We start from the raw sequence: 25,068 nt of genomic DNA, 5'->3' as shown, positions 1-25,068 counted from the left end.
AATAGCTTGCATAAAAATTCAATTCATGTCAGTGCTTGAGGAAAAATGAGTTACTGTATTATTCAGCATTCTGGATGTCAGTCTTTTACTTAACTGTCTGTATAAGCACAGAAGAAGAGGTTTCTGCGGGCATAGCTAACTACAGAAATAGACTAATCCTATTTTACCTACGAAGAACGAAATATCTTTTTTACTTTCTTTGACTCTCTCTCTCTTATGTACATACACAGACACCAGTTTAAATATAATGAGTGAAACCGAGTGAAATGTTGTAGTTTTGAGCCAGAATGGAGGTCCACATAGAGATGAATGCCTTTAGCTCAGAATTGTAGGGATCAGCTCTGGTCCACAGAGAAAGGCTTTACAGGATATAAAGTGGTTTGAAGAGACCACAGAGGCAGAACCCCCAATCCTGCAGATTATCCAGAGGAAGTCAGTGATATACAGGAAAGGAAGTGAATAAAGGAGCCAAAAACGTTTCTCAAATAAACATATATTGCTTCAAAAGAAAAATAACCCAAGACAATGTTATTATTAAAATAAGCAACTTGAGAACGTATGAAATTATTTTGTTTTTGAAAGTATTGTTGAAATCTAGCCACAGGGGTTGCAAGCCAGTGACCTCTGTGCCAGTCCCAAGCCAGATAAAAACAGAGGTTTGCATTAGAAAGGGCATCCGGTGTAAAACGTAAAACGTTGTGTAAAACGCAACCTACTTATTCAGGAAACACTTCAACTAGCTCTTCTTTCCTTATCTTTCGCATTTAAAAAAAAAAAAAAAAAAAAAGAAAAAGAAAAAACACCTTTGACACTTTTTCATTGTAACTTTGAACAAATGTTTTAAACTCATGGTATCTTAAGTATGTAACTTAGTGAGCCAGCATTAATGTATTCTATGCTAGAGATTTAAGCACTTATGTATGTCGCTCTGGATAAGGGCGTCTGCCAAATGCTGTAAATGTAAATGTAAATGTAAAAACGTGCCAAAATGAATTATGCAAATCGTCAGTGAGAATTCCATACAGGATCGATCGTGGCCCGGGTTAACAACGACTGCCACCAGCACTGTTGACCTAAAGGGTGTCCACAAAAATTGGACTACTGTTGGTCAAGAAAGGAGAGGAGGGAGAAGCGTTCGTAGACAGAGAGAGAAAGGAAAGAGCAGGCGTATAGGTCTGAGAATAGGGACACTTAACATTGGTACAATGGCAGGGAAAGGTGGAGAGCTGGCAGACATGATGGAGAGAAGGAAGGCAGATATACAATTTGTGCAGGAGACCAGGTGGAAGGGGAGCAAACTATGTAGTATTAGAGGGGGATACAAATTATTTTATTATAGTGTGGATATGAAGAGAAATGGTGTAGAAGTAATAATGAAAGAATGAGTATGTTAGGAATGTTTTAGAGGTGAAACGAGTGTCAGACAGGATAATCAATTTGAAGTTAGAAATTGAAGCGGTGATGTTGAATGTTGTTAGTGGTTATGCTCCACAAGTAGGCTGTGAGTTAGAAGAGAAGGAGAGATTCTTGCGTGAGTTAGATGAGGTGATAGAGAGTATTCCCACATAGACTAGGCAATCTGAGAAAGATTAGTGACTGCAAGGTGGTGGTAGGAGAGAGTGTAGCCAGACAGCATTAGATGGTGATTTGTAAGATGTCTCTGGTGGTAAGGAAGAAGAGGAAAGGAAATATAGAAAAGAAGACCAAGTGTTGAAAATTGAAAAAGGAAGAATGTTGTGAGGAATTCAGACAGAAGCTGAGACAGGTTTTGGGTGGTCAGGAAGATCTTCCAGATGACTAGGAAACAACAGCAGAAGTGATCAGGAAAAAAGGTAGAAGGGTGCTAGGTGTGTCAAAGTCAAACAGAAAGCATATGATGAGTTGTATGCCAGGTTAGACACGAGGGAAGGTGAGTAGGACAGGTGAGCAAGACAGAGAGATAGAGATGGGAAGGATGTAAAACAGATAAGGGTGATTAAAGATAGAGATGGTAAAGTGCTGACATGTGAGGAGTGTTAGAGAAGATGTGTAGTGTGCAGAGAAGATGAAAGGAATATTTTGAGGAGCTGTTGAATGAGAAAAATGAGAGAGAAAGACAGGATAAAGAGCTGAATATTGTAAAGCAGGACATAGCAAAGATTAGAAGGGAGGAGGTGAGGAAGACTCTGAGGCAAATCAAGAGTGGAAAGGCTGTTGGTCCATATGACATATGTGTGGAGGTGTGGAAGTGTCTCGGAGAGACAGCAGTGGAGTTTCTATCTAGATTGTTCAATAGAATTTTAGAGAGTGAGAAGATACCTGAGGAATGGAGAAGAAGTGTTCTAGTGATCTTTAAGAACAAGGGTGATGTGCAGATTTGTAGCAACTACAAAGGTATAAAGTTGATGAGCCACACAATGAAGCTAAAGAGTAGGGAAAGAGTAGTGGAAGCTAGGCTAAGAAAAGAAGTTGATATTTGTGAGCAGCAATATGGCTCAATGTCCAGAAAGAGACAGAAGAGACAAGGAGTTCAAGGTGGAGGTGATGCTACATCAAGGATTAACTTTGAGTCCCTTCTTTTTTGCTATTTTGATAGACAGGTTGACAAAGGAAGTCAGACAGGAATCTCCCTGGACAATGATGTTTGCGGATGACATTGTGATCTGTAGTGAGAGTAGAGAGCAGGTGGAGGAACACCTGGAAAGGTGGAAGTCTGCTCTGGAAAGAAGAGGAATGAAAATCCGTCTTATTAAAACAGAATACATGTGTCTGAACAAGAGTAACGGAAGTAGAACAGTGAGGTTACAGGGGGCTGAGGTCAAGAAGGTGCAGGAGTTTAAGTATTTGGGGTCAACCGACCAGTGCGACGGGGAGTGTGGAAAAGAGGTGAAGAGGCAGATTAGGAACAAGCACATTAAAGGGACAGCACATGTTGGCTGTTTTGAGGACAAGGTCAGAGATATATGGATATGTTAAAAGAGGACAAGAATTTAATTGGTGCAAGAGTAGAGGATGCCAGGGATAGAGGTAGGTGGAAACAGATGATTTGCTGTGGCGACCCCTAACGGGAAATACCAAAAGTAGAAGGAGAAGAAGAAAGTATCGTTGTTACCCCATATCAGGTTTACATATAATGATAAATATTCAGTTTAAGTACATGGCATAAAAATTGACTAAAACTCATAAATATGTGTTGCATTCTAAAGATAATACCCTCTCATCGACTGAAAGAATGTGACTCTTAACATTCTCTCTTTGCTGGCTAGGTGGCATCTGCAGTTAGTGTTATCATGAATGAAGTATATCAATCAAATATTTATTATATGAGGGATTTAAATATTAATACTTCCCCGGGTACACCCTCGTTCCACTCAACCGGCTCTCCTAGGTCACCTCTACTGTCAGACATCTAGCATGGCAAATTCTAAAACCTGAACAAACCTCAAATGTTTTGTAACAACTCTGGACTAATGAGACCATGGTGGAGCTGTTTGGTCATTGCAGAGATCTATGTTTGAGGGGTTTTGAATTGGATGCATTTTGAGCCACAGGAGCTGGGAAGCTTGAAGTCATTGAGACATTTCTAGTTTATAACAGCAGTATAGTCATTATTGTTAATATCTACTGCAACAGTTCTCACACCAGCTTGCTAACTTAAACAGACATGATAACCAATTGTTGTAAAGGAGCTGACATCCAAACTGTAACAATGATTTAACACAATATTTTTCAAGCTCCAATTAAGTTCTAGCTCACCTAAATGTGGTATTTCTCCACTTTTGACCTACAATTCTCAGTTACACTAAAAAAGCTGTTTCAATTAATTTATTTCATTAATCTATTCATTCTTGCAACTATCTTCACTGTCCACTTTGACCTTGCCATGGATGCAGTGAGTCTGGAAACTATGACAGAGACGTTGGACAAACCTTGAATAGGAAACAAGACCATCCCAGGGCATTATGATAACACTATTTGAAATGTACTATAGTTAGATTATTAAATATTGCCCACTAGAACATTTTTACACATCCCAATGTTTCATAAATTTTTTTTTAAACAAAAAAAAACTAAAAATAAAAAACCAATACGCAACCAAACGGAAAAGCATAACCGTAAAAAGGGACTGGAAACTAGAAAACTAGAACAAAAGTTTAAAATTTTAAAGCAGACAGGGCTATGGCACAAATATATAAGTGCCTCTGATATCAGAAAGAAATACAATCTTTTAAACAGCTTTGCCCTTACCACAGTGAAGTGAACAGCAGGCGAGGCAGCAGGGCTACCTTTTAACAAACATCTTTGCCAGCTTTCAAGCATGGTTGCTTTAAGCTGCTGGAAAATGCTTCTTAGACAAAACTCAAGCCTAGGAGAAAAACTCAGCGCATGTAATTAACCAAATAACCTGCACTGGGAGTAAGGGAGAGAAATAGAGAGAAAGGCTCCTGGATTTTCTTTTACTTATTTGATAAAAGAACTGGTGGGCTAAAAATGGGGCCAAGCACTCCAGAAGCAAATATTTGATGTAACCAAAGATACTTGGAAAATATTAACTATAGTAGAGTCCAATTCTGTAAATTAGTAGCATAGTTTGGAAAACAGAAATGTGTTCATGATTTGTATACACAAATGTGTATATTAACTACCAGAAAAGTGTAATTATATCCATGGTCAGTATCTGTGGATCTGTAATTACAGTCACATACTTTCTTCAAAGCCTTTTAGCAAAAGATAATGGGATAATTGAATTACTGATAACCTTTTAACCATACACAGGCCCCACGCACTTTTGTCTATTAACCGCACATATCTCAGAATCCTAAAAGACTTCCATTCACTGCACAATTTGCAACAGTGAGTTTTTGTGATGGGATATTAAAATGCAAATGTTCTGTATTATGATGTATATTGCTTGTACCATGCAACCTTCTCTTCTCCTCTCCTCTCCTCCTCTCCTCTCCAGCATGTCAGACATTCAATAACAAATAATCTACTCAAACTAAAACAATAAAATGTTTCTTCTCTGTCTGTCTGACAATGGGCACTGCACAGTACGGCAAATATAAAAAAAAAAACATCACCAAGCCTTCTCAGGCTTCACAATCGTCTAGCTTTTTCACTGCTATTGATTCTTGTTTCTGCTGTTCATTCTTAGTCATTTCTATTCCCCTGACCGAATCAGCAACAAGGATAATGGTGCATGCTGAAAACCTGAAAAGGTTTGATATAAGCAGGTTGGAATCTCATATGAGCTAAGGGGTTATTTTGAGCTCCAAATCAACAGAAGAGATTACCATCTGTAGAGTCAACACACATGATCACAAACACACACACACACACAACAACTGAATGAAATGAGAAATGAGAAGACAGAGATAGGATATTTTAAAGTGAACACACATTTCCTGGTGATAAGGCCTGACAGCCCACAGGGGGTCTTCCGCTTTATGTGAAAGATTTCTCTTCGGAACTCATCACTGAAACTCACCCTACTCCTTTGCGAATAGTGCCTGTGACAGGCACAGCAGCTTCCATGACCAGTGAAATGACAATTTAATTAAATGCTACAAAGCATTCAGAAGAACAGCACAATGTGTAAAACCTCACAGGGTAGCATGAGTTTAAGAAGCCATGCACTCATATTAAATATCACAGGGCTACACAGAAGGGAATGGGATTTCATGGGACACAGATAAAGCATAGTCCTCAGTAAGAAACAGCATGATTTTAACAGGATTGCATAATTTAGACCATCATCAGTTTCAACCTCTTATCTAGGTCAAAAGAAACTGGCCTACTATAAAGCAAGGGGGGTGTGGGGTAGAGGTTTGAATTGCTTGGTGATGTGGCAAATCATATAGCAAGACACTTTTTTTGTTTAAATTTTAGTTTTTATCTTTTATTTAACAGGTAACAAAATGAAAATAGTAATATTTGCATCTGATCAGCCACTTGTACTGTAACAATAAATGTAACAAAAACAATTGTCAGTGTCATAAACATGTTTATTCAATATTAAACCTACAACTATGATATATTTGTATACCACAATTGTCAATCATTACTATATCAATGTCACTTTAGTGCCAACTCACTCGCTGTGTCATTTTGACTTCCCTGTCTGTGATTTTTTATTTATATTGACATGTTCCTTTGTAATTCTTTGTTTTGTTTTCACCCTGTTTTGTCACTGCTGTATTACACAACTGTGTGCAATTGTTTTGCTCATCATTAGTCATAGAAACACAAGCAGGGTCCAAATAAAGAAAGACAAATAGGCCTGAACTTGCATGAAAAACCTCACAACAAAACAGCATGGCATACACAGACAATCTAATTCAAGGCAAACACAAATGGACAGGGTCAGAGGCGCAACTAGAACAGAAACAGAAGCACAGAGAGTACAAAGATTAACCAATTAAACTACCATGCATTAAGCAGGATAATTCATAACACTATTTATTATGATACTATACATTTTGGGACATGCATGAGTCTGAGGATATAATTATCTGCTGTCATGTTATGAAAAAAAGTTGTTTTGTAAATTGATGATACTGTCAAAGCTGTTTTTTAGCTGCACAGCTGGTTAAGCAGCTGGTCAGATCTTGCTGTGATTGACAGATCCAACAGCAGTGTCCATGCACTGCCACCATGTACCTGCGCCCATTCTGTGGATTCATAAACAGCACATATTCTAAATAACAGTCTAATCAACTGCTTTCTGGCTCTCCTCGGTTACTGTGGAATCTGACATCTTACATGCCTAAAGTGATGAGCTTGCATATACATATAAATTTCCCTCTAGACCAGACATCTATGACACAACCCTGACTGTTTATTACTATTTTTGTATGGTCAGGGTGACTCACAGCAGGTCAGGAATGTTTAATTTAGGAACAAATTATTATACAGGATATGTAGGAATGAATCCGTTTTTGTCTGCTAGCTAAGTGATCATGTATTATATTTTTATTTTAAATCCTATGCAATGTAGCTTTCAATTTGAGCTTGTTTTACTTCAGCTGTGGCTCCATAAATATAGTATTAAGTGTTGTGTATTGTCAATGTAAATTTCAAAGCTGTGTGTTTGAGCTTCTGCCTAAATGTAGGTCTGCGCTGCACGAAAAGGAGCAAACTTAGCAGAGCTCGATAAACAGCTTCGAGCTCTTCCTTGCCACAGTGCTGACAGAGTGCATGATTGTACATATGTGTGAGAAAGGGAGCAGGCCTCACCCTGTTCTGTGTCGTATTCCTCCACAGTGGAGACGAAGTGTGGTCTAGAGTAGAAGTTGTGAGGGCCGGGCTGCTGAAGTCCACCTAGGCTGTAGAAGGCACGCTCTGTGGCGGCACAGCTGGAGAAGGCCCTGCGGCTAGGGATGCATGGGTAGCGTGTCCAGCTCTTCATCTCCAAGTCAAAGGCCTCAAATGCGGTCACTGGCATCTTGCCCTGACGTCCACCTGATGCCCAGACAAGAAACAGATTGAACAGATTAAGATTCTCATATATATATATATATATACATATACAGGTGCATCTCGATAATTTAAAATGTCATAGAAAAGTTAATTTATTTCAGTAATTTAGCTCAAATAGTGAAACTCATGTATCATATAAATCCAGTAAACACAGACTGAAGTAGTTTAAGTCTTTGGTACTTTTAATTGTGATGATTTTGGCTCACATTTAACAAAAACCCACCAATTCACTATATCAAAAAATTTGAATATGGTGACATATATTATATACATATTTGGTTCACTAGGCTAACAATCATGGGGAATACAGGGGCTGTTCACAGAGTGCTGTATAAAAGCAAGTTAACAGAAAGTTGACTGGAAGGAAAAAGGGTGGAAGAAAAAGATGCACAACCAAACGAGAGAACCAAAGCCTTGAGAGTATTGTCAAGCAAATTCGATTCAAGAATTTGAGCGAACTTCACAAGGAATGGACAAGGAATGGACACACAGAAGTGTCAAGGAATTTAGCTACAGTTGTAGTATTCCCTTGTTAAGCCACTCCTGAACCAAAGACAACATCAGAGGCGTCTTAGCTGGTCTAAGGTTTTGTATTTCATTTGGAAACCAAGGTCCTAGAGTCTGGAGAAAGGGTGGAGAAGCTAATAGCCCAAGTTTAGTTTCTTAAGTCTGTAATGATTTGGGGTGCAATGTCATCTGTTGGTGTTGGTCCACTGAGTTTTTGAAAACCAAAGTCACTGCACCTGTTTACCAAGAACTGTTTACCTTTTGACCAGCTTTTTAAAGATGCTGATTTCATTTTCCATCAGGATTTGGCACCTGCCCACATATCCAAAAGCACCAAAAGTTGTTTAAATGACCTTGGCATTGGTGTGCTTGACTGGCCAGCAAACTCACTATGGTCAAGAGGAAAATGATAAACAAGAGACCAAAAAATGCAGATGAGCTGAAGGCCACTGTCAAAGAAACCTGGGCTTCCATACCACCTCAGCAGTGCTACAAACTGATTACCTCCATGCCACACCAAATTGAGGCAGTAATTAAAGCAAAAGGAGCCCAACTAAGTATTGAGGAGATATACAGTAAATGAACATACTTTCCAGAACACCAACAATTCACTAAAAACATTCACTAGTTAAGTATTCAAATTTTTTTAAATAGTAAATTGGTGCGTTTGGTAACTCATGGTGGGTTTGGTAACTCAAATGGTAAATTGTGAGCCAAAATCATTAAATGTACCAAACACTTTTCACTGTTTGAGTTGAATTACTGAAATAAATGAACTTTTGAATAAATTAACATTCTAATATATATATATATATATATATATATATATATATATATATATATATATATATATATATATATATATATATATAGAGAGAGAGAGAGAGAGAGACCATACTCAGCTCTGACAACATAAGCATAGCCATGGGTGTGTATGTATATATATATATATATATATATATATATATATATATATATATATATATATATATATATATATATATATATATATATATATATATCCCATTCTTTTGTTTTTAAAAGTTCAACTATAGCATCATTATGCATACTGTCCTCTCCCTGATCATTGTGCTTATGGTTACAGTATATTACTAATATTGCTAATATTACTAATATTACTATGTGTGTGTGTGTGTGTGTGTGTGTATGGGTGTGTGTGTAGGGACAATGACATGTGGTTGGTCCACATGAAAATTTTTTAAAACACATATATAAAAAAGGGTTTTATATAAAAAAGTAAAATATTACTTATGTTAACGTTCAATTTAACATGCCTTCTGTATGTGTCTGATCCCCATACATCCCTGGCGCTGTTCACACTGCACTAAGAGAAAGATCTGGAGAGCAGCAAAAAAAAAACCACATATGTGCACAGGGGAAAAACCAAAGGCAGGACTGTGTAGGAGAGGAGGAAGAGATGCAGTGCTAACTGAAGTTCAATACACCCCAAGAGAAAGAAACAGGAGAACAGAGAGACACAGAGAGAAGCAAGCCTGCAGCCTGTTTAAGTGCTTTGCAATTCTTTACGCTGATTTGATTGAAGCTGAGTCATAAAAAAATGCTAGCAGTTATTAGATAAATGCTACAATTTTAAAAAGTGATTAATTACCTTAATCTCATGCTAAAAATCTGAACCTTTAATTGAAGTTAATTTATTCAAAAACAAAAAAAACAAAAAAACAATAACAATCCTTATCAGAAAGAGTTTATCAAAAAGAGTAACAGGCGGTTATGCTTATGTGCATCTGGCGTTGGCCCGGACTTTAGTCTCCCAGCTCTGTGGACAGACGGCCTGTGTGCTGTGAGCCATATGCACCCTTGTTAATGTGTGGACTGCACACACTCACCAGATTGTCACAGTTACTACACTACATCAGAAAGAAAACGATGTAGTGTTACATTATAGCCATGTGAGACATGACATACAAAGCCAAGAGTATTTGTTTATACTACATCATGATATCATCAAGATTAATAATGCCAACCTGAGTCTATCTGCAATTGTGATGAATCTGTGTGGTTATGGTAGAAAATGTATGAATTGGTATAAATTGGTAGTTTGGGTTCTTTGTTGAAAAAAATAGGAATGAAAGTTAACAGTATATAAATAAATAAACATAAAGGCTCATATTTTAGAAATGTGCCTGATATTTCGATAGTTTGATTATGTTCATAAAATAAATCTGTGCTGTGAAAGTGTGATAGCGAAAGGTTCACAAACCCCCGTACAAATTACAGTGCAATTCTGTGTGTGGTAATGTGGCAATTCATTAGCTAATGATGTTTATAGGCCAAATGTTTGTTGCTTGCTTGGAAAACAAAGAAGAGCAGATAATAGATGAGCACAGTTACTCAAGGGTGATCCGAACAGACAGACAGACAGACAGACAGGCAGGCAGGCGGACAGACAGATAGACAGACTGATAGATAGATAGATAGATAGATAGATAGATAGATAGATAGATAGATAGATAGATAGATAGATAGATAGATAGATAGAGGAAAAGATAGTTAGTAAGGAACTCTTAAAAACAAGGTCATTGACACGATTCCACAGCAGACAGCATGCTGGCTTCCTCCAAACACATGGGATCCTATTTTAGGAGGCAACTTGTGTTTGCATGTGTGTGTGTGTGTGTGTGCCAGAGTGGATAAAGGGAGGATACAGAGACCAAGATTTGGCAATCTGTTTTTGAGACCTTACGTCAGAGCACAGACAGACCTGCGGGGTCATGGCTGAAATCGCATTGCCATAAATAGTGTGTTCTTGTATCCAGACTCATCTCTCTTGTATAGCCTTAATATGATTTCGTCGCTGTTCTATCTTTATCCCAGCAGACTCCCACAGACACAACTGAATTATGCTTAGTTTGGTGGAGTCGCCGGTCTGAAACAAACCCCCAACCCCCCATCTTCCCAACAAGTTAGCAGAACAGAAACTTTGTTCTTGCTGCCCGTATACCAATTTGGCCTTGTTACTGAACAGAATTGTTAAAGTGCAAGTGCACGTATATGTGTGTGTGTGTGTGAGAGAGAGAGAGAGAGAGAGAGAGAAAGAGAGAGAGAGAGTGAGAGAGAGAGAGAGAGAGAGAGAGAGAGAGAGAGAGAGAGAGAGAGAGAGAGAGAGAGACACACACACACACACACACACACACACACACACACACACACACACAAACACTTAGGAAAAGGGAGCTAAAGGGTGGACAGAGCATAAGTTTGTAAAGTACATTTTTTGTGTGCTGAAAGATTCTATTTTGATTATAATGGACTTGTACAATGGATGGTAGAACATGTTCCTCAATCAAATCCTCATTCATTTTGTTTTCCCTGGAGCACTATTATTATCAGTCTATCATCATTGCCATCTGAGTGTAGGTTAGAACAAATGGAATCTAGTGTACCTCCAATTCCACCCACAGAAACAATTGAAAATTCCCTCAAATCCCCTTTTCTTTACATGAAATACATTGTGTAGCCCTTTACTTTTAAAGTAAAACGTTTTTTGTTTTTTTTTAAATGAAACATGAACTAGCCAAATTTATGACCATGGTGCCCCCTTAAAATTTTGACATTTAATTTAGTTGCTTTTAGACAAACAAGTCCACCTAACATGCTGAGAGTCCCAAAAGCAGAACAAGAAGGTACACAAATAAAGTGGTCTAATGATTTAGTAGTGTCATCTGCCTCATCTCCTTTCACAAATAGAGACACAGAGACTAACAGAGTTAACCTTCATATTGTCCCTGGGTTTTTTTTTTTGACCCTGCTGGAAGAATTTAATGTGTCATAACTTGGGTTTTCTTTTCAGCGCAATGAACATACATACAGACACAAAAATATACACATAAAATGTCCACTAACACACGCACCCAAAACACACACTCACACCCCACACACATGCACACACACACAAACACACACAAATTGGGCATTGCATTTCATTAGGTCTCCAGAAAAGAAAAAAAGCCAAACATTTGTAAATATTTCACACTTTTGATATGCCTTCGCCTAGCAGAGGGCAAAATATGATCTACCGAAATGATGCTACACACAGACACACACACACACACACACACACACACACACACACACACACACACACACACACACACACACAAACAGTCAAACACTGTTCAAAGCATTGGGCATTGCAATTCAGTTGGCCTCCAGACAAAACAAAAGCTACACATTTGTAAACATTTCACACACACACACACACGCGCACACACACACAAACAGTCATACACACATATGCACACACATGCACACACACAAACACACAAACACACACACACACACACACACACACACACACACACACAAGCACTGGGCATAGCAATTCATTAGGCCTCCAGAAAAAACAAAAGCTACTCATTTGTAAATATTTCACACTTGTTAGATGCATTTGTCCAGCTGGGGGCAAAATCTGATCTACAAACAAGCTTTACACACACACACACCCTCACACACAGACACAGACACACACACACACACACACACACACAGGCACAAGCATTGGACATTGCAATTCATTTGGCCTCCAAAAAAGACAAAAACAATCATTTGTAAATATTTCACACTTGTTATATGCATTTGTCCAGCTGGGGACAATATCTTCTCTTCTCTTCTTCTACCAACAATCTTTACACACGTTGTGTTTTCATATTCAAATCATATTTGTTTCCTCTCATTTATTTATGAATTTAGTTGCATCAGTCAGCTTTGGCCTGGAGATATGCTGAGTAATGTTTGACATTTATCAGTCAGTGGTTATCCAAAATAATATTTAATAATTTCTGCTTATTTTACTCAAAACATGGCAAAATTTCATAAGGGGTATCATTCATGAATTAAGTATAATAAAAAAAAACATAAGGAGGTAAACGAAGTTTTATTCACATGAAATTATGGCATGTTTTTGAGTGTGTGTGTGTGCGTGTGTGTGTGTGTAGCCTGTTGTTGGTTGATCAGATGACATCAGATGGGCAAAATACATATTACAAGTGTAAAATAGATATTACACTCAGAATGGTGATAATTGTAGAATTTTTGATTTATAAGCATTCAAGTCAATTTGGCCTGGAAAAAAACAGGTTTTATTATTTGCTGACATTAAAAATGGTCAAAATGGTTTCAAAACAATCTCCTGCCCTTGAAATATACCAGCCTGTAATTGTGCATCCACTTTTGTGCCTCTATAGTGAAAATAATTCAAAATTTCTTGTTTTTTTTTTTTACTAAAAAATAAGGCATTTTTGTATATAAATAAGGTTTATTATACCGAATATATATATATATATATATATTTGCAAAATATATGTTAATGTTATTATATATATTACATATTATGTTATTATATGTTAATATGTTGGAAACAAGTTAGACTAAAAAGGTAAAAAAAAAAAAAAAAGGCTATCATATATACTTCATTTTTTATAAGCAGTCAAAACAGACAAGGTCAAGTTGACTCAGCTCCTAATTTGTATAGGAGGACAATACAAGGGTTAATTATATGCTAGCAAAACTGTGACAAAATATCTTGCAAGCCATTACAGGTTGATCTATAGTCACACAACTAGCAGGAGAAGAAAAACTACAGAATGCACACTGATATTATTCTGCAGAAGAAGGTGCTACAGAAAATAAGGTTTTTGCATGTTATTGCTGAAGTTCGAGCATTATCACCTCAGAGACCTCATTGATTCCCTCGTTTTTCTCTGCGGAGAACTGTTCAATTATAATCCACTGTCTAAATGTAGCTAATGTAGATTGTTACAGTAAGTAAGAAAAACACCTCAGAGCTGTTCTGTTATAGCAGAATCATCAGTGATAATGTGGTATGATGCCAGAGGTTTTTTGATAGCAGCATATCCTGAAGTGTTTTCTTCCTCTTATACCACAAATCTTTACCAATACTTACAATATTTTTGTTAATTAAAGAACTATACATTGTACATTTTATCCATTTACAATGTACAAATTTCCTGGGTTTTTTATTCTGTTTTTTGCTACACTATCCTTTTTGCGGACCGCCTCAACCTCTGCCTGTCTTTGACACTGAACAATTTTAGATTGTTCAATTTTTATTATACTGTGTAACAACATAAGCATCACCACTGTGACACTAACAATGCTTATGGACACAGAAAACATATCAACTTTTACAAATTTTGTTTGTCCATTTATTCCCATTATAATTAGTTTTTTTTTAACAGCTGTGTACTATGAGTTACCACAGAAATAATACAATATAAGACTGACCACATTAATACAATACACTGCAGGCATAGGCATATCAAGGCTGTGCTGTGGAAAGCTGTCAACACCTTCTGACCAATCAGAATCAGGAATTCGGCCGTGATGGGGTATAATAGCAAATGGCTCACAAGATCATTTTGGACAGGTGTGTAAACACCTTGTAGATATTTGTAAGTCAAAAGGTATTGCAGATCAACACTCAACCTACAAACTGAGGTGACTGGTTGTAAGAAATGATTTTCCAGGAACATGAAAAAAATCACAGTCACCTCTTGTTCTAGTTATGGGAAATGCAAAGTGCTGCCCCTCCGTTGAAGAGCACATTTCAGATCCTGTCTCCAAGGAGTTGTGCTGATAATCAGCCTTGGCACAGCACGAACAATTACCAGGTGTTATTACCATGTCTGCCATACTGCCTGAATATTGTGACACTATCTAACATGGAAATCAGACACATTGTAATTACTGACTGTTCAATTCCATCTGAGAGTATATAATACATATGTATATGTAAACACACACTTTACAAGTAATGTGAACAAACAGTGGATTTTTTAGAGACTGTGTGGGTAGACCATGCTCTTGTGTTGCAGCTTGTTTGGTTGATGGCTCATCAGTTATGTCTCTCCTTAATGATCTGGGTGGCTGAGAAATGTATTGTATACATTTGCTTGAGGGTGGTGGTGTTTTATGATGTCATTATCTTAGCAGTGCTCAGGAAAGAGAACATGCATGGATCGTTTGTGCAATGGGTCAGCGAAAGTTATGATACACATATTCTGAAATTCAAAGATTTTTTGTTTTCCAAGAAAAGAAAAAGAAATATATTGAAATGTACTTTTGTTTACAAATGAACACTTATATCAACCAGGGCCTGTTGGTGGATTATGGCTTATGCTCATACACTTGCTTGTATGTTTTTCATAGTTAATGAATAATGCTTTACAGTGAATAACTGATCAATAATCTGAATGTTTAAGAGAAAAAGAAGTATTTGCTAAACAGGTGAATCAAAAATGTGTTTTGTTGCATAAGACATATATTTTTGAGATATTCTTTATTAAAATACTCATTAATTTATCTTCAGTATCTGCAGTGTTTGGATCTAAAGCCATGGGCATGAGGTAGTAAAAAACCCTTGTTGAATTTGCTTAATTTAAATGTGTACATTAGTTTCACATTACTGAATTGAGTAACATGAACGCAACATGTTTCATACATCCATCATGATTTGAGTGTGTATTTTCAAAGCGTGAATAAACTAAAACACCAAAACACAATTTCATAAAGTACTTCATTTACATTAAATGCTTGCAATCAGTATTTAGAATTTCTTTTAATAAAGCATAGCATAAGCAATGAAATCACATTTTGGTGAGAAAAGTAATTTTTTTATGTAAACTATATGTCATAATTTTTCTTAAATCGGACTGACCATATATACATTTGTTTTCAGAGGAATACACCTCTGCATAATGCACACACACAGTCATGTCAGTGGACAATTTAGCATGTTCAATCCATTTACTGTTTTTTGGGTAGTGGAAAGAACTGGAGACACAGAGAAACCTGAGCCCAGGATCAAATATGTGAGGAGCTGTATCACAAAGACTAAAGAGGACACACTTCATGAATCTAGTGGATGACAATGAACTAGTGTTAATTTCGTCACCTATTTTTAATTTAGTCTTAGTCTTAGTCTTGTGCCAAATGTCCTTGTTAGTTTTAGTCATATTTAGTCATTCACATATCTTTTTTGTTAGTCTTAGTTTTAGTCAACTAAAAGTCTCGTCATTTTAGTCTAGTTTTAGTCAAAAGAAAACTCAAGGTATCTTAGTCAAGTTTTAGTCGACTAAAAGTCTTTTAATTTTAGTCTAGTTTTAGTCAAAAAATTGTAGCTTGGCCATATCTGGAATCTATTGTAAGAATAAATACAATGAGGCCTCATTAAATGCAATAATATCAGGAACACAAGTGTTATAGTGGAAAAAAATAACTTAATGAAAAGCCTAAGATCAAAACTGTAGGTGTGTGTGTGTATATATATATATATATATATATATACATAAATAAATTACTGACTTAATGCAAGTTATACATGGTATTGCACACACCATTATTGATGATATTTGGATCAATATTACATGTAATTGTTAAACTTGATTCCCTTACATATACATTTGCTTTTAAGCCTAATTATTAATTTTGATTATAATGTGATTGTGACAGGGGCGTGGGAAGAGGTTTCAGGTTGGGGGTGCTGAGTTTTTTCTGTCACCACTTTTGAATATGAAACAATATCAAGGCTATAAAACTTGTCAAAACACTCGAACTTGACTGCACATCACATTTTTTACTTTATTGATACTGCGTTTAATCGTAATGCAAAGACCGGTCATCGGGACATAAGCTGTCATGTACAATAAAAGCGCATGCGCAGTGACAGGAAATATAATTTAACACAAAAGCCTGCCTAGACCTAGGGTGGACTTGCGCTCAGGAGTTTTTATTTATTTTAATATTTTTTTTTGAGCGGCGTTTGGACGAATTCTTTCTACGCACACACTATTTTATTTCTTGATAACAGACCGCTGCAAACTATAACACACCGTTGCCATGAAAAACAGAGCGTTGCCATGGACACACAGGATTCTAACCGTGGAGACGGAGCGCACTATTTTCTTTTGCGGAAACAATACAATTGTTTTTAAATCAATAAACTCCTTTTTAAATCATCATTTTGTGTCAAATTAGTAGGTAGCAATGTAATAAGCGGGATCCGCGAATCCGCGAACTCGTGCTGAATATTTTAAAGGCATAACAGCTGATGAAAAAGCAGAGACAATTGTAGACGAAAATGAAGAGAGATTTTATCTTAGTTTTTATTTTATTCAAAACATTTTTTTTCGTCTTTTTTCGTCAACAATAATGCATGTTAATTTAGTCTTAGTCAACGTTTTTTGGACAGTGGCGCAGTGTTGTCATCGTCTCGTCTTAGTCATGAAAAAAAAAAGGTTGTTGACGAACATATTTCGTCTCGTCTCGTATGACGAAATTAACACTACAATGAACCCACTGCTAGGTATCCGTCAGAAACTCCAATGGTAGGCTGCGTAGAAACAGAATCCAAACCCACATGCAGGTGTAGCAGCTAGACAGGGGTTTTATTAATAAAATCACAAAAACAACATACACAGGAAAACATTGGGGTGGGAACGGTGCAACTAAAATAAAAAAACAAAAACATAAAATGGAGAACACCAGGTAACAAAACAAACAACAAGGACTCACAAGAAAAAAAATTAACACGCAAGACAACAGGTATAAATAGGGGAAGTAACATAAGGAACATGTGTGCAGAGGCATCAACAGGCTAAGGATCGAGCGGGGAAAACACACATGAAAACACAAAACATAAACAATAACACATGGCACAAGACAGAAAACAATATAAGTATAATAATACATAATAAAGGGCATTAGATTTAATCTAATGAAGAGTTTAAAACATTTATAAAATATCAAGAAACACAATTGATTTTTTTGCATAAACACAGGTATGTCTGCATTTCCTCACTGATAAATTATTTCAAGCTGCTGCACTGTTTAGAAACTCTTCACAAACAAATCTTTCAGACAGATGATATAGCACTTTTATAAATATAAAATTTATAAAACAAAATCTAAAATAAAAAAATACTGCACATCCTTTTTCACAAATACATTTAATTCAATCAATAAACTGTAGCACAAATTTGTCTCCAGAGAATAGAGAATGGGTGAGCTTACCGAGAACGTAGAGCTTGTTGCCACGCAGGAAGGAGAAGGCTCCATAGCGTGGAGTGGGCATAGAAGCCAGAGATAGCCACTGATCCTTAACTGGCTCATAGACTCTCACCAGTGCCTGCGGACTAGTGTCAGAACCCATACCCCCCAGTGCGTACACCTTGCCCTCTAGAGAGAGAGAGAGAGAGAGAGAGAGAGAGAGAGAGAGAGAGAGAGAGAGAGAGAGAGAGAGAGAGAGAGAGAGAAGACAAAATTATTAGTTTTGCTGAACTCTCTTGAATGCCATTTTTCCCCTGCTGCTAAACAATAAAAGATAGATGACTGAGTGGATATGAATCACTTTGTGTGCTACAATGACTGTTCTGATGTTTCCTCTTTTCAATAGGGTTATTTATGTTTCTGCTGAAAAAAATCTATACCCAGTATTTTATTCTACTTAGCTGATGAATATTGAGTGTTATTAATTCAATTTATTTCAGTTTTATTTGTTCAGAAAGTTGAACAATAGACGTTGTCACAAAACAGCTTTAATATAATAGAAAAAATTCAGGATTTAAATGATAAAGATTCAATGTATCCCTTAATGAGCAAGACAGAGGCGATGGTAAAGATGAAAAAGGGAACCTATGCTCATCTGGGTGAGACCAGATAATTTGATTATGAAATCACACTATAATCTATTCTATTAGATAGAATAGATATTATTAGATATTAGATATTCTATTAGACTATGATTTAGTGTTTTTTTTTCAGTGGCTCACACTAAGAAAAGTCATGTGGAATGTATTAGTGTTAGTTGTCCTGATTAAGGCAGCCGGACCTTACATTGATCTTTCATTGACATGATTATTAGTACACCTACTTACTGCTACACCCTGCCCTGGATTGGCCATAGGGAGATTGTAATCCTGATAGTCTGGTCTGATTGTAATCCTGATTTTACCTGCTCTTTTTACCCCAAGTGACAAGCAAATCCTGCAGGTCCTACAAATTATGTTTGGTCCATACAGACAATCATGATGGGGTAATAAATCATGAACCCACCAGTCTTACAAGGCTACTAGTCATTATTCACTTTGTTTCAATCAGGCTTATGTAAATAAAAGCAATAAGAACTGGAAAGCAATGTAGAAGAATGGACAAGAATCAACCAGGTAGAGCAGAGATGTAAATGTAAAAGAAAAGCTGTCCAAGGGGATGATACAAAATCTAGCAAAGTGCAGCAAAAAAGTAGTTTTTAAAAATAGTTTATCTTAAAAATAACACGAGTCAATCTGATCCTGTGGGAGGCTATTTAAAGGTCCAAGATGACCGCATAAATGTTTATCAGCCTACATGGTCTCTATATTTAAGAAATATCAAAAAGTGGAATAGCGATGAATAGCCTGCGCAGATAATCCGTACATGAACACAACCGTGAGTGTGATAGCAACTTGTTTATGCAAAGCTCTATAAACAAGAAATCATTATATTTATATCGAGACATTCAGGACACAATATGGTGAGTTGTATGTATATTAAGCCTCAGCACTATTGTAATGTCCCTTTTCTAATTAAATTAGTTTTTTTTTTATTAACTGTTGCATATTATAACACTATTATATGAGACATAAATTAATTTAGTAGCTCAATACTAGAACTAGTGTGTACAAGACCACAGTGAAACACTGCATTAGCACATAGATCTCTCTCTATCTATTCACACATGAACACAGCTTAACTAACGCAGCACAGCAGCAGTTATTGCTGACTCAGCTGTGTGCTCTGTGCTGTGGACAGTGGTGTAATTGCAACTCAGCAGTTACTAAATGGATAAAAGTGAAGTGCTTGGAGACATTCATGTGGAAAGGAGACTTTACTTATGGATTCTTTACCATCACAGAACATTCATACTGCCGTAAATGCAAGTTCTTTACGTATAATAGAGATTATACACATCAGGAAGGTGTGCAGGACATAAGGGTAAAACTAGAGCTGTGTATTAGCACTGAAAACCTGCAAAAAGCACATAAAAATTTGCACAAATATAAGATTGCATTGAAGTATGAATGAGTTGTTAGATATAATTATTAACACGATACATTTATAAGTCCCTCCAGGATTTCAAGACGTGGTCTATGATTATTGCAGCCAAAATACTTTAAATTTGCTGTAGCTACTTCCAAAGTTTTAGGTTTTCTCGTTTTGTTCTTTATTCAGAAAACTACTTGAATTAAATTTGCAAGCACATGATTCTACTTTTAAACTACTACCAGTGAAGTATATGTACCAGACTCATATGTAATTACTTTCAGTGATAGCTGTACTCACATTCACTGCACATGAACTGAAGAAGCCGGATATGTGTTGTGATGACATCTCATGATGTAACTTAGCCCAAATCTGTAGAAAACCTGTGCTAATTCAGAATAATTGTAAGTTCCAACAAATATCACTGGGTTTAATTGATTTTGTGTTAATTTGCGATTGAATATTGACCTGCATGGTCAGGGTCATGCTAGTTTAAATTAGGCTACCATCTAAATTTGTTAAATAATATCAGGAAGGTGCAAATATAAATAATAATTGTGTACTTAGCAGATAGTTGCATTGTGTCACATCCCTAATGTACAGTATATACACTTGACATGTTAATGTGATTCTGCTTCTACTTTCACCCCTTCTGTTAATTAAAGGTTTTATCAATATTATATGTAACTAACGCCTGGTTTGAATAGTTAAAATGAATACCTTGGACTAGGTTAATATCACACTGTACATCCTGTAGCTTACTGAGTTGTGTACTTATCTCACTAGTCATGTGTGAGCTTTGTTGAATTCATGGTTGAATGACTCTGAGATAGGATGAAGTGACTGTAGCCCAGAGACCAACACTCACACACACAAAAAAACAAAACACATCTAGCAGCCACAGAACATTTCTGTCAGCTGTAGCCACACTTCAGTTATGGATTCTTTCCGGATCCCCATCTGTTGTGACCACAAAAAGGGGATTCAGTGTAGAATCTTGTAACACAGACCTTAATGCTCTAGAAACTGTTAATGTAGTAAGGTGTATTTAAGGTGAATCAAAAAAGTACTAGTTTATTTCTCAATATTCAAAGCCATGGTGGCATAGAGATTAGTGTGGCTGCCTCACAGCTCCAGGATCCCTAGTTTGATTCTGACTTTGTGAATCTTCCTGTGTGGAGTTTTTGTGCATATTGTTCTGTTTTCTCCCACCTCACAAAAACATGCTGTAGGTAGAGGCTGAGCTGAATTTCCCCTTAAGTGTGTGCTTCTGGAGCTTAGCATGTATACCAGCTTTATATCTAGTGTAGTGTATCTGATTATCTGATGTAACAGTATTAAAATGTAACAAGTTTAATTTTCAAAAATGAAAAATAAGCCTGTATATAAATTAATGTTCTAAACCTGTGCTTTATTGTAACATACAGACCAACTCAAAAGTCAGTCTTTGCCCAGTCCAATAAACTACCACAAAACCACCAGTCAATGAGTCTGAACATTGTGGGCCAAGCTATTGGAAATCACCCAACCACCTACCAATTTCTCCCTGTTTACTGGCTATCTCCCCATCACACAGGTACAGGAGAGTGAAGGCTACCACATACAGAACCTTTTAAAAGTGCTAACTGCTCTCTTTCACACACGAGTTCACAAAAAGCTATGGAATAATATTGCTGACAGGAGAGAGAGAGAGTATTGTGTTCCCTTCCTCCATTACAGTATTCAATCCTCTCTAGATATCTACAACAATATGAAATTCATGGTGTACTAAAAGTACCTAGCTTGTAAATCCCACACCACTTCTTTTATTATGGAGTGTATTTTCAACCCCAAAATAACAAACTGTAAAATGCTACAGTACTGAATATATTAGTAAAATGTACAGCAACATGAGTTCTATGATTATGAAACCTGTAAGTCCTTGGTCTGTTAAAGCTGGTGAATGTGTGGCTGAATGTTAATAAAGCCAATATATGAAGCAAGTGACAAAGTCCATATAGGCCACAGTTTCTCCCATGAGTGCTTCAATAGGCTTTCTACTTTATAGCAGGGGATATCACAGCCAGAACCCCTCAATCAAAATAAGGTGATGCAGGATTGCCACTCAATATCACAATAGGAGATTCTGCAACGTTCTGGGAATTTAAGATCACGAACTCAACAGTGCTTCAAGGTGTGTAGATCTTGAGAAGCAGTTTTACCTGGTTTCCAGCATCCCCCTACTGAGCTTGTTACATCTAAAATCCAATAAATCTTGCAGAGACCCTGCACCCACACTCACTCTGTACCACCACCCGATCCCAGCCATTCATTGTGGGATCTATCACTCTGAATTATGGCCACAGCTCTGCACTCTAATCTCTTCTTGTCTTCCATAGAGGCCTTGTTACTTATAAATCTCCAGATAATTATAAATGGTGAGGAATATAGGGAATAATAACAGAGGGAGTACATCTATTACATTTAAAAGCACACATAAATAATGGGGATTGTCACAAGTTCTTGTGAATGAGCTGTTATTATAAAAATTACAATGTATAAGAACGAGCACATTATAAAAACCTGTGATTTTAATTACTCCCAGAACTACTCTCAGAGCTGCTCTAATGAAAAATTACCTTCTGATTAACCAGAATGGAGAATTGTTGTTGTATAATGTGTAGTAACCAGTGGCTGTTTATCCAGAGGGGCAGGTCCCCAACATATATGCCAGATTTTTTTAGTAGCTTTAGTTTTATTAAAAGGTTGTTACACAATATGACTGTTGATTTAAAAACATGCCACAGCCACAAAGTTCTGGTTTTAAAACAAATAATTCTTACAAATTCTCACAAAAAATTGTAAGTGTCTTTATTTCAATAAGAAATATAATATTACCATGAACACAGTTAACCATTTTTCCCTTGAACAGAGTTAACCTTACACAAATGTTTAATGGTTAAAGATAACACCATCAAACTTTCTGTCAGGATCTAGCCCGGACTTTGGCCGTGTGCTTTTTTGTTTACGTTCTGTATTCACGTGTCTGCCCCGCCCTTGTCTATTCCTTCCCTCCTCTGCACACCTGTCCCTTATGTGTCAAATTGTCTTTAGTATTTATTTGAGCCTATGGAAGCATGGAATCCTTGTCTTTTGTCGTGCCTTTGTTCCTGTTTTGTGTGTTTTATTTAATAAATCAGTTTAATTTAGCTATCCTGCATTTGGGTCTGTTTTTATCCCCGCACCCCTGACACTATTGATTCTTATAGACAAGCACACCAAAACAGCCGGAATTCTTTTTTTTGGCCTCTGCAAAAAAGAATTAAACAAAGGTATGTCTACAATCTTTCAAAAATAGCCGCTAGATGCTGGATGACTATGTTATCGTTTGTTATTGTAATTGATGAGACAGTGTCGTAAGTGTGATAATGTCATCCTAAGCCAGCAAAAATTATGTTCACACACCACTCCTGTCTTGTACAAACAAGTACCTGCACAAAATACTAAATAATACTGAAGTGTCCAGCTGGTGATTTATGTTCACTTGTGTGTTAAGCTGCAATCAGACTCATTGTGTTGATTTTTCAACATCTCTATTCTTTCCTCTTCTTGTTTAAGCCTCTCAGTGACATACACAAACATACATACACACATCGTCTGTAATCATCATGCACTCGTAATTATCACTCTCATTTCTGTTGCTGTAATACTTGCTGCTGTGCAGAACCGGTCCTACATTTAATCAGAGCCATCAAAGAAATAAAGTGCTGACAAACGTGAAAATTGAACATCAAGTTCATCAGATGAAGAGATGCTTCCATAACAATAAAAATGACATGAAGAATTCAACCACCCTTCATGACTGATACACATACACACAAACACTCATACACACTCAATCAGTCTCTAAGGGGGAATCAGACGTGTGGAGCTATTGGCCACTCTATCCTTAGACTCTGGCAGAGAGAGAGCGCGAGAAAGAGAGAGAGAAAGATGAAGAATTTTGGTCTGTCCTTCACCCTCTGATCAATATTTCCTGACATTTTTGGCGTTACGGTATGTGTCAGATGGCTATTGAGATGTGCGCTAAGTGCTCTGGATGGGTAGCGTGAGACAACATCGATAAATGTTGATGGATCAATCTATAGGAAGGCAAAAGCAGACTTAAGTAAAGAACAAAGGAAAGTCGATCACCTGCTAACACAAGAAACATGCCATTGAAGAGGTATGTAAGAGCTTTCAAAATTCATGTCCTTTTAATACTTTATGACAAAAACAGGTGACTATGTCACATTTGTACACAAAACTGTGGTGTATTGATGGATTTCTTGATAAAATAAACACCATGAAAGGTGGACAAGAAATACTATAATACGTATATAGTATTCTATATTAATTTCAGTGCATTCACAAATTAAAACACAGTCTCTCCTATTCCCTACATTCATATTTTAAACACAACACCATTTCACATAAAGATTATAAACCTCGCAGAGCAGACAATGTGTATTGGTTTGACATCCAGGGTCACTGGCCAGCATTGATTTGTGCAGCAGAGTATAGATAAGCAAACGTTATACGACCAAGGTGACTTTGCAGTATTTTCTTTCATAGGAGAAAATCTTTAGCAGCCATAAATATTATCCTTAAAGACACCAACATCATAAAAATAACTACACTATACAACAATAACCAATTTCTTATTCAAAGCCTCCCTTCACAATCTCACTCTACAGTTTATTCCTCTGTCTTTTTAATGTCTAAGTAGTCCCTGTTAATTTATTTATTCCCTTTCAAGCCTCACCACTTTCACTGGTTTGCTTTTATCCCCTTTTGTATTTCAAAATCTGTATTTCCATTATAAATAATAAAATGCATCAAAGCAAATTCCAAATGACATTTTTTTTCTAGCTTTATTCCAATTATTATTAATTTAATTCAGTTATGGATTAAAAATGAGCTTCTGAAGTGTCAAGTATTTTCACATTGACCTTTACTCATCTCTTAGTGCTGAATGTACACATACAGTACACATGCTCATGAATG

At 36.6% G+C, this 25,068-nt stretch overlaps 1 protein-coding gene across 1 annotated transcript in view; it reads right to left on the bottom strand.

Moving 5' to 3' along the window:
* LOC132862724 (kelch domain-containing protein 8B-like) overlaps positions 1–25,068 on the bottom strand; it is a 95,625-nt gene that overhangs the window by 23,696 nt on the left and 46,861 nt on the right. The window contains exons 4-5 of the mRNA XM_060894926.1: positions 18,037–18,201; positions 7,216–7,440 (exon numbers count right to left, since the gene is read on the bottom strand). Coding sequence (XP_060750909.1) covers positions 7,216–7,440; positions 18,037–18,201 — 390 coding nt within the window. The remainder of the gene's footprint in view (positions 1–7,215; positions 7,441–18,036; positions 18,202–25,068) is intronic.

This window comes from Tachysurus vachellii, chromosome 19 (assembly GCF_030014155.1).
Source record: "Tachysurus vachellii isolate PV-2020 chromosome 19, HZAU_Pvac_v1, whole genome shotgun sequence".
In the NCBI taxonomy this organism is placed as follows: Eukaryota; Metazoa; Chordata; class Actinopteri; order Siluriformes; family Bagridae; genus Tachysurus; species Tachysurus vachellii.
The sequence above is the reverse complement of the archived record's forward strand: the minus strand, read 5'-3'. Positions and strand labels throughout refer to the sequence as shown.